At 42.4% G+C, this 10,824-nt stretch overlaps 2 protein-coding genes across 4 annotated transcripts in view; both read left to right on the top strand.

Annotated features, from left to right (window-relative positions):
- The first annotated feature begins 390 nt into the window (after positions 1 to 390).
- On the top strand, positions 391 to 7,999 carry LOC115182361 (RNA-binding protein 42-like). 3 transcript variants are annotated; one of them, XM_029743985.1, is made up of 11 exons: positions 391 to 527; positions 786 to 846; positions 1,026 to 1,149; positions 1,298 to 1,367; positions 3,154 to 3,225; positions 3,365 to 3,528; positions 5,182 to 5,358; positions 5,558 to 5,704; positions 5,881 to 5,998; positions 6,697 to 6,891; positions 7,305 to 7,999. In XM_029743985.1, exons 2-11 carry the CDS (start codon positions 791 to 793, stop codon positions 7,415 to 7,417), a joined length of 1,236 nt encoding a protein of 411 aa, XP_029599845.1. In that variant the 5' UTR covers positions 391 to 527; positions 786 to 790; the 3' UTR covers positions 7,418 to 7,999. The 3 variants fall into 3 exon arrangements, with proteins under 3 accessions (XP_029599845.1, XP_029599855.1, XP_029599850.1); XM_029743995.1 differs by having other exon boundaries at positions 399 to 540; XM_029743990.1 differs by lacking the exon at positions 391 to 527 and having other exon boundaries at positions 557 to 846.
- An 898-nt stretch (positions 8,000 to 8,897) lies between these two features.
- Positions 8,898 to 10,824, top strand: part of LOC115182339 (rho GTPase-activating protein 33) — a 37,542-nt gene continuing 35,615 nt past the window's right edge. The window contains exon 1 of the mRNA XM_029743959.1: positions 8,898 to 9,362. Within this exon, the coding sequence (XP_029599819.1) occupies positions 9,357 to 9,362 (6 nt within the window). The 5' untranslated portion in view covers positions 8,898 to 9,356. The remainder of the gene's footprint in view (positions 9,363 to 10,824) is intronic.

The following is a 10,824-nucleotide window of genomic DNA, read 5'->3' as shown; positions in this document are numbered from 1 at the left end:
AGGGGCTGTGGTATTTGGCCAATATATATGGCCATATACCACAAACCCCTGAAGTGCCTATTATAAACTGTGGTATAAACTGTTTAGTAATGTAATTGGAGCAGTAAAAATAAATGTTTTGTCATACCCGTGGTAAATGGTCTGATATACCACGGCTGTCAGCCAATCAGCATTCAGGGCTCGAACCACCCAGTTTATAAATAGGGTTAGATGGTGGTGCAAATTCCCCTTTCCCATTTTTTTGTGAACAAATGTGCATTGCACTTTCCGAACTGTGAAAGGCAACAATATTCAACAAAGTGTATTGTCTGCCGGAAAACCACGCGGAGAAGAAGATCAGACACCCTGGAACGGACCCAACCACACAGTCGTGATGGAACGCAACCAAGACTCCTACGTCATAATAATGCGACTGGCCATTTTGGACAACGTTGGCCTCGGTTTGTAGGGACGGATAAATACAACAATTCATGCTTTATTTAAATAGCTAGTTAAGATTGAAGAGTTTTGGAACGTCACGATTTAGGGTAATAACGTTTTGTACGTATACGTGCTGTATTAACTCTTTTTTTATTATGGCATCCTGGTTAACGTTAGCCAGCCAACTAGCGTTAACTGTTAGCAAAAAGTTAAAGTTACTAGCCAATACAGTAGCAATAACGTAAACAAGCCAACTATCAATTCCTTTGGTGTTAGCCAAACGTTAACTATCCACATTTTCAGTAGCTACCTAGATGTGTTTACCACCAAAGAATGGACTACCAACAAAACGTTTGTCTTTGCAGTAAGTATGGCGATGAAATCCGGAGAGGAGCGGTTGAAGGAGATGGAGGCTGAAATGGCTCTGTGAGTACAAGAGTTGAGGCATGACGGTTCTGTTACCTTCAATAAGATTGCAATGCCGTGTGTGGTGACTATGCCAAAACAACCCCTACTAAATGGTCTTACTTCTCTAACAGGACAGGCAAACAATATCTCATGACAATCGTGATCTGTTGGTAACTCTTGTGTTGGTTCTGAACCAGGTTTGAGCAGGAGGTCCTGGGGGGTCAAGTGGCAATGACTGCAGGAGACCCTGTAGTGATGGAGGTGCTCCCTATGGGTGTTCCTATGATCCGACCCATCATCGGCACCAACACCTACCGACAGGTACTGAGCTCTTGAAGGAAGAACGATTGAACATTATATAGGAAAGATCACTAGTTGAACAAACTCAAACCTATCTTCTGCTAAAAGCAAACAGAATGTGGTGTTATCCGGATGCATCCACCTCCTTCAAATCCCCTTTTTCTCTCAGGTCCAGCAAACTTTGGATGCAAGGGCTGCCACTTTCGTGGGACCTCCACCCCCTGCATTTGTAGGCCCAGGTGACATGGTTTGATTCACGTTTATTAACATAATACTTTGCATTCGGAATGTATTCAGACCCCTTCCCTTCTTCCACATTTTGTTACAGCCTTATTCTAAAATAGATTTAATACTTTTCCCCCCTCATCAATATACACACAATACCCCATAATAACAAAACAAATATCAGGTTTTTGTAAGTTGTGCAAATTTAAGAAAGAGAAAAAAAACTGGTACCTTATTTACATAAGCATTTAGACCCTTTGCTATGAGACTCAAAATTAAGCTCAGGTGCATTCTGTTTCCATTGATCGTCCTTGAGATGTTTCTACAACTTGACTGGAGTTCACCTGTGGTAAATTCAATTGATTGGACATGATTTGGAAAGGCACACACTTGTCTATATAAGGTCCCACAGTTGACAGTGCATGTCAGAGAAAAAACCAAGCCATGAGGTTGACGGAATTGTACATAGAGCTCTGAGACTTGCTTGTGTCAAGGCACAGATCTGGGGAAGGGTGCGAAAAAAAATTCTGCAGCATTGAAGGGCCCCAAGAACACCGTGGCCTCCATCATTCTTAAATCGGGTGAGAAGGGCCTTAGTCAGGGAGGTGACCAAGAACCTGATGGTCACTCTGACAGAGCTCCAGAGTTCCTCTGTGTGGATGGGAGAACCTTCCAGAAGGACAACCATCTCTGCAACACTCCACAAATCAGGCCTTTATGGTAGAGTGGTCAGACGGAAGCTAATCCTCAGTAAAAGGCACATGACCGCCTGCTTGGAGTTTGCCAAAAGGCACCTAAAGGACTCTCAGACCATGAGAAACAAGATTCTCTGATCTGATGAAACCAAGATTGAACTCTTTGGCCTGAATGCCAAGTGTCACATCTGGAGGCAACCTGGCACCATCCCTATGGTGAAGCATAGTGGTGGCAGCATTTTGCTGTGATGTTTTTCAGCGGCAGGGCCTGGGAGACTAGTCAGGATCGAGGGGAAAGATGAATGGAGCAAAGTAGAGATCCTTGATGAAAACCTGCTCCAGAGCACTCAAGACCTCAGACTTGGGAGAAGGTTCACCTTACAACAGGACAACAACCCTAAGCACACAGGCAAAACAATGCAGGAGTGGCTTCGGGACAAGTCTCTGAGTGTCCTTGAGTGGCCCAGCCAGAGTCTGAACTTGAACCCGATCGAACATCTCTGGAGAGACCTGAAAATAGCTGTGCAGCGATGCTCCCCATCCAACCTGACAGTGCTTGAGAGGATCTGCAGATAAAAATGGGAGAAACTACCCAAATACAGGTGTGCCAGGCTTGTAGTGTCATTCCCAAGAAGACTTGAGGCTGTAATCACTGCCAAAGGTGCTTCAACAAAGTACTGAGTAAATGGTCTGAATACTTACTGAAAAAATGTGTAACCTGTTTTTCCTTTGTCATTATGGGGTATTGTGTGTAGATTGAGGATTTCTTTTTAAATCCATTTTAGAATAAGACTAATGTGGAAAAGGTGAAGGGGTCTGAATACTTTCCGAATGCGCTGTATATGCCATTTAGCAGACGCATTTATCCAAGCGACTTAGTCATGCGTGAATAAATGTTTTATTATGGGTGGTCCCAGGAATCAAACCCACTATCCTGGCATTGCAAGCACCATGTTCTACCAACTGAGCTACAGAGGACTACTTATTATTACATTACATGACATACTTAAAATGCATATTTTACTCTGAAACAGTGTTGATCATTTACACCACCACGTCTACAGGTCTCTTCAGTTTATGCTGTTCTTTTTTTTCTGCTCTTCAGCTCTAACCCCAGGTGTCAGACCACTGCCAATGATGAGACCAGCGTTTATGCCGCACATCCTGCAGAGACCAGGTCATTTATCTCTACTGTTGTTAACTTCACCTCAGTGCTAGCTAAATGAAATAAGAAAGAGCATCAAACCTCTACAGCGATTCAGTCTTCAAATGAAAAACAATGTGTTGGGAGGCTAATTTGAAATCTCTGTCAGCAGGTCCGAGGATGCCTGTGATGCGTGGTCCCCCTCCACAGGGTATGATGGCTCCCCCACTGCCACGCCCCCCTCCTCCCCCGCCCATGATGATGGCACCCCCCATGCAAGGACCCCCTCAGCATCCCATGGACCCAATGGGGCATATGAGCTCAGTAGGACCTCCGGTTAGTTGCTACAGTGCCTTTTTTCTCCCTCCGAGGCTCCTTGGACAACTCGTATCAATGCTCTCCCTAAAGGCCCACGCAGACTCTATGATTTTAGCCATCTTATGCCACAATTTGGCCCTCAGACAACATTTCTACGTTGTTGGAAGATTCTTAGGTCATAAACAATTTTCTTGGCTCGTTCAGTGTGACATCTAGGTCTGCCGATTTTGAGTACCACTACATGCAGTCGTAGGCTCAGACAAAGTTCTGGCAGTGTCAATGTTGAGCCTTTATCGTATAGTGTGGCTGGTGTCAGGAGCCGATCCCGGTGACTTACTAAAAGGAACACGGCCAGCACTGAGTATGCACACAACAGAAGGATTATTGTGAATAGTCAGATTAATATACAGTGAGTGCCCATGAATGTGGATGCTACCATGATTACAGATAATTGTGAGTAATGATAAGTGAGAAATAAAAATGCTAACCTCCCGTTATTGTAAAGGTAAGAGGTTAGTCTTGGAGGTATGGTATTTATGCGTCTAACTTTCTCACTCATTATTTATGATTCATTCAGGATGATTCGTAATCATGGTAGCATCCACATTAATGTAGAAGTATTTAGAAACATTCTATTCTTATTTATAATAAACGTGACTCAAATCACAAAATACATTATTTACCATTCATTTCTATTGGGCACAATCTAATCTGAAACAACCAAAACAAAGAGCAAATGCATCCAACACATTTTAGCCAGAAGCTTGATGTAGTCATTTTGTGCTATGAATATGGGAACAAAACACTTATTTTTTTACTACTTTAATAAACAAGTGAATATCTCAATACTTTTGCTCCCCTAAAATGGGGGGACTATGTACAAAAAGGGGTGTAATTTCTAAATGTTTCACCCAATACCCTCACATTTAAGCTGTCAGTCTGTGCTTCAACCTCCATAGTCATTGTTCAATTTCAAATCCAAACTTTTGGAGTATGGAACCAAAAGAAGAAAACATGCTTCACTGTCCCTGTAATAGTTTGATTTAAACATTTAAATGCTTTGCAAGAAGAACAATTTCCCTAATCTTGTTTAGGCTACATCTGAAATTTTTGCCATCTGAAATCAGGCTTCCTGATGGAATTTTGGTAAATAAACAAAATCAAAATAAACATTCTACCACAGCATTCATGTTATTTTTGGGAAGCGAGTTTGATTATGAGTTCAGACATATCGGGTTTGTATGTAAAACTTTCTAAGATGCATACGTTCAGATTTCTCAGAACTCACTTCACTCACGCATAAGCAAGAGGGAGGCTTGTGCTGCTAGTGCTGGCTCAGGTGCAGATCTAATACACCGCTGCAGTTGACGTAGCATACATCGGCTGACGTAGCCTCACAAGCCAATCACAGAATGTGTCGATAGTACTGAAGCAAATCGTACGATCTGGCCAGGTTGATAGATTTAAATTAGGTAAGATCGCACAGTGTGACATGTAATAATTGTAAAAGACTGATTCCGACGTACAGTGTTGGAAGGCCTTTAAGGAAATTCAGCGTTAACTGTGTCTTCAATTAGGAATGTGAACAGGCTTGGTCAATCTTGCCCTGTTCTGTTGTGAGTCATTATCTCCATTTCGCTATATGCTCTTACCATATCTTACCATCTACAGGTGGGATCGACCCATGGTACACCCATGGGACACTCCATGGTGTCTGCACCCTCCAGGTCTGTGACCCAGGCCCCTCCCAAGCTCACCCCCTCGATCATCTCTGCAGCCCCCACTGTCTACACGGCTCCCTCCGGACCCAAGATACCAGACATCCATGCCCAGAGAAAGGCTCGCATGGTAAGTACACTCACTTCTACTCTTTAGTTTTCAATGCCTTTGCATTAAAAAAAAAATTCAGCGACTACTTCAAATTTGCAATCTACATACTTGCCAAGTTTGCTGCTGTTTGTTGCAAATTCACACTGAATCTCATCTATCATCATATGTCAGATTTTTATTTTTTTCTCTCTCTCGGTTCTCCCTCTGACTTCATCAGGAGGAGCTGGCAGCGTCTGTAGCAGAGCAGCAGGCAGCGGTGATGGCCGCCGGACTGCTGGAGGCTAAGAAGGAGGCCAGCCTAGCCGCCTCAGATGACAACGTTATCGGACCCAGCATGCCAGAGCCCGAGCCCGTCCACACTGAGGTACAGAACACTCCGCCTTATTTATCAGCCCTGGCCCTAATTAAAGGGTTTAAACTTTTCTGCATTCAAAATGCGTGTACAATTCAATTGGTGGATTGAAACAGACTTGACCCAAAGGATCAGTATTGCAGCAATCTCGAAAATATGTCTGACTCTAGAATCTTGTTTCTCTGCAGCCAGCGGATAGCACAGCAGAGGAGAAGAAGAAGGGTAAGCAAGAGAAGGCGAAGAAGTGCATCCGTACAGCCGCAGGCACCAGCTGGGAGGACCAGAGTCTACTGGAGTGGGACTCCGGTAAGATAGCTAATGACTTCAGATTACACTGACACGATTATATAGCCCGCTGGATGCCAGAAGTTCAATCAAATTACATTTCCACTTACTCTGCCAATTGTCCATAGGGTTGGTCCTTGCGCAAGGGGGAAATTGAGAAAAAAACATCTAATAGAACATAAATTAGACTTTCCAAAAGTGGGTCTTTCCTCCGCTTACCTCATGTCAAAATAATAGTCCTGCACGTGTGCTATACATGCAAAAAAGAAAAAGCACGATATTGTGGGGGACTTATTTTGATATGAGGTTAGCAGAGGAACATCTAAAAGGAACGTATAGTTAAACAGAATTTCAGAAGGTGGGTCTGTTGTAGACACATGCAGTTCCTGAGAGAGATCAGTTCCTCTGCTTATCTCATGTCAAAAGCCCTGCTTTTTTTTTTGTTAGATATGGCACACGTGCAGGACTTTTTTAAATACATTTTTATTCCCCCCTGCATAAGGACAATTAACAGAGTAAGTTCAATTTTTTAAAATTATTTTGCAAGCTAATTCCCAGCAACACTAGTGTGTAAATACTAGCGTTGCTTAAAGCAGCTACCAACTTGAATAGTATTATTTTTGTTTTCACTACAATAGGCCGCTGTCCTATTCCCTTTTTGTCCCTCCCTCTTTGCTCAGCCTCACACCTCATCTTCTAACTTCCCCTCCTCCATCCAGATGATTTCAGAATATTCTGTGGAGACCTTGGCAATGAGGTGAACGACGACATCCTGGCAAGGGCATTCAGCCGCTACCCCTCCTACCTGAAAGCCAAGGTTGTGCGGGACAAACGCACAGGCAAGACCAAGGGCTACGGCTTTGTCAGCTTCAAGGACCCCAATGACTACGTCCGAGCCATGAGGGAGATGAACGGTGAGCAATAGTGTGTGTAATATGGCCCAACAAGTTTTGTATCCAACTCCAAGATGTCATTTTAAAATGGGGAGTAACTCCCGATCTGGATCTTTTCATTCTGAGGCTCTGTATTAGTGAGTAATATCTCACGGGAACATGGGCTTTTCTTTTCTTTTCATGCAAAAACAGGATTTTCTGCATAATTAGCAAGAAAGCATAGTTAGAAAGCTAATGAAGTTGACAAATGCACGGCCAAGGGCTACAGCTTTGTCAGCTTCAAGGACCCTAACGATTATATCCGCACCATGAGAGAGATGAACGGTGAGCAATTGTTGATGTGTGGGGAATGACTTACTCTTCTCCTTTCCTAACACCTACCTGTGTGGTGGTGCCAGTCCAATTCTCAACTGATCTTACTTTTTTGTCCACAGGGAAGTATGTCGGCAGCAGACCCATCAAACTGAGAAAGAGCATGTGGAAGGACAGGAACATGGAAGTTGTACGCAAGAAACTGAAGGAGAAAAAGAAACTGGGACTGAGATAGATGGTGTTTCCCTTGTGTATGTGCAAGTTGTTTTTTGACTGGGAGTGTGTGACAATCACACTGATGGCAGAACACTTGCCATTGCCCAGTTGGAAGGCCACTCATCCAGCTATCTGACATGTTTTCAATTACCACAGAGTAGGGATGTCATTTTACTCATGGAACATGTTTAAACTAGGCTACAAAACACTGTACGTGGTCCTGGTTGTAATGGTTAGATATTAACCTTTCCAAATGAACCATGCCCTTCTGAGTGTACCGATCTCCTGTTTTTTTTGTGGGTTTTAGTTTGTAAATAAATTCTCAACGTCACTCAGATTTTCTTAGTTGGTATGGCTCCCACGCATCTCATGATTTTTGTTTGAAATGTGAGTTTGGTGATCTCATTTATGTATATGCTATTGTGGAAACTTTCTTCCATTGGCAATTATGTATTTCCGGAGAGCCTCTGTTATTCATACGGGGATTTTTTTAATAAAATCTAAATGTTTGTACATTAAAGTGGATTATTTTGAAGAAGCAGTGAATTGAAAATAATGCAATGTTTTTTAAATAAAACCAAATGTCTTAACCGGCTTGACATATTTGCCTGGCACTCACCTTTCCTGTCTCCTCCAGCCCAGGCAATGATAGCATTTGGTGAGGTGGGATAGTTTGTAAATTGGTCACAAGATGGGGCTCCAATACCATCTATTGATTATGTAATCAACCGACCATTGAAAGGTAACGTTGATATACATACATTGCTTTAAATTGTAATGGTATACAAAATAGAAGATAATGTCAGCTTTTAAGATAACTCATGTTGAATTTTTTGGCCAACTACGATTTGGAGTATTCAATGTTACCATAGCCAGAGGGATACGGCATTCTCAAGTGTGCTATACAATGGGTGAATATGGGATAATACTGTTGCGGATTTGATTTGAGACTAGGAAAGTATAGTGGAACTAAAACCTTTTGCCCTCACAGTGCAAAATTTCTAGGAAATAGCAATGTGTTAAAGCAGATTAGGATGTCTGTCTAGGAAAGTAATTGGATGATAAATGATTGTATCAAGTCTCACCAATCTAAATATAATTCGAGTAAAAAGACAGCGAGCTAGCTGAATTGATTTTGTTGTAACTTGAAAGCATAAAGAAAGGATAGATAACCCGTCTGCTTCTTACGGCTTTGTCTGACCGGGAGCATCAACTGGACCTCAGCATTCACACAAAGCAGGGGAGCTCTATCGCCTCAATCTAAACGAGTATTATTGGCTTATCAATGAAGTTACAAAAAATGGTTGATGTATCATTGTTGGCGTCTTTAAAATAATGTTATCTTATTTACGGTTAGCTAGAGCATTTCACGCTATCTTTGCGTTTCCATAAAATACGCATATCCCTTTGAGTTTTTGGTATCGGCGGATAGACACTGCTTCTCCACATTTCAACCACACGTGTGTTGAAACGTCCCATCATTGCCTGAATTGAGGCAATGAATGCTGCATACTGAAAATGTAGGAAGGCCGACTTTGCATGAACCGATAACTTATTTTCAGATTTCTAACTAACAAATTATGTCGTCGATAATATGGGGACATTTGTCTATATTTTCATGAGGATCTCGCTGAAAATAAGTGTTTTTGCCAAAGCAAAGAACTAGATTCCGCCACCCCCTCGTGGTCCGCGTCCCTCCTCCCAGTCCTGTCTTGGAGGGGCTAGTGACGAGTGGTTTGGTCCTTTTTCGTGTTAGATTCACATCAACTAGCAATGATGCTTCGACATTTTATAAACGTGAGGTAAACTGTTGGCATAGTTTGCTAACGTCACGTATCAATGTAAGAAAAAGAGGGCCACTTTAACGAATGCATCAATCAAACATTCATTTAAACCAGTGAGATTGGAATTTGAAGACGGAGACCCTCCGACCCTTTCCCCCGAAACTGGATATCGGAATGGTGGTAAGTAATTTTGTTTTATTTCAGGCTGCATATGTGTCCGTAGACAGGAGACTAGTGAAAATGTTTTTTATTTTGGCCACAAAACATGTGCCAGCTTATTTTTCGTACCACGTCTGTCACAGATAACTAGTCTGTGGCAAACTGGAGATGCTGTCCAGTCCGTTGTTGCCATTAGTTACAGGGGCACTGCTGAACCCTGGCCTGTCACTGCTTCGCTTAAGTCATTTGACATGGTAATGGTCTTTATCTGATCAACTAACTAAACCATATAGCTAATGTAATTCAGACAGATCCCATGTGGCTGTACCGTTTTTTTAAGCTCATTTTAGCTAACTAGTTACGTTATTTATTTCATCTAGTGTGCTAGCTAGCTCCAGTTAGCCACATCGCGCGCCCCTCCCTTGAAATGCAAGCATGAATGGCGGTGTTGTCTGTCAGCCAGGCAGTGTGATTCGGGTTTACGGGGCATTCATCTTGGCTTAATATGAATATTTATGTGCAGTCTGCAACGTGTCATCGTTTAACACAATCTAGCAAGGCTAGCTAATATTATTATGATTGCCTTGTTACTGTTTGCCAGCTCAAACAGTTTTGAAAACTGACCATCTTTTGTCTACTCTGGCCGGGGCTTCCATTTCATTAATTGCGCGCAAGCCACAGTGATGAACAGCGTGTAGCTCTTTGCCAACTTAACGTTAGTCTCACAACAAAGAGACACTAATGTAGATAATATGATTTTAAGTTGGTACTAAAGAAACGAATGTTATGCACAGCACAATAAAATGAATCTGTTTCCTATTGTCGGGCTGCAACGTTTTCAGATAGGGACATTAACAATCTTCTATCCTTCGCTTGTGGATACAATTAGTCCAGTGGGAAAACAATTGATTCCAGCTAACTGTGCATCAACGTGATGAAGTATCACTTCAGACGGTTTCAACGCTGTGCTGCCGTCTTGCACTTTAACATCACTTCACTGACTTCGTGTTTTCCTAAGGTACAGGCGCATTAGACCTTATGGTTAGTCATAAATGTGCTTTGCAACTTGAAATATTGTCTTTGATTGAATGGAGCGATTGGCCTGCCAACTCAATGTTGATATCTTGTCTACTCCCCTCGAGTTATGCCGCGTTGACATGCCAGTCAGAACTAGGAAACTGACATTTCTGACTTCCTATATTTGACTAGCACGTGAACGTGGCATTATTCTTACATACAGCAGTGTTTTCAATAGACGTTGAGGTCGTTCTACCAGATAATATAGTGGTTTATGATCAGAGGACACAAATCCCCCTCCATCCATGAGTCTCCTGCTCTCAAGACTGACAATTAGTAATTTGGGTTAGGTCCCAAGACTGGCTCTTAGCCACAGCACAGGGTATTTCTGTCATTAATGATCAGTCCGTCATTAATCTACCCAACCGCAGTGGACCCAGTATGTTACAGCTGAAACAGGCTGAAC

This window comes from Salmo trutta, chromosome 3 (assembly GCF_901001165.1).
Source record: "Salmo trutta chromosome 3, fSalTru1.1, whole genome shotgun sequence".
In the NCBI taxonomy this organism is placed as follows: domain Eukaryota; kingdom Metazoa; phylum Chordata; class Actinopteri; order Salmoniformes; family Salmonidae; genus Salmo; species Salmo trutta.
This window is presented reverse-complemented; position numbering and strand designations above follow the sequence as displayed.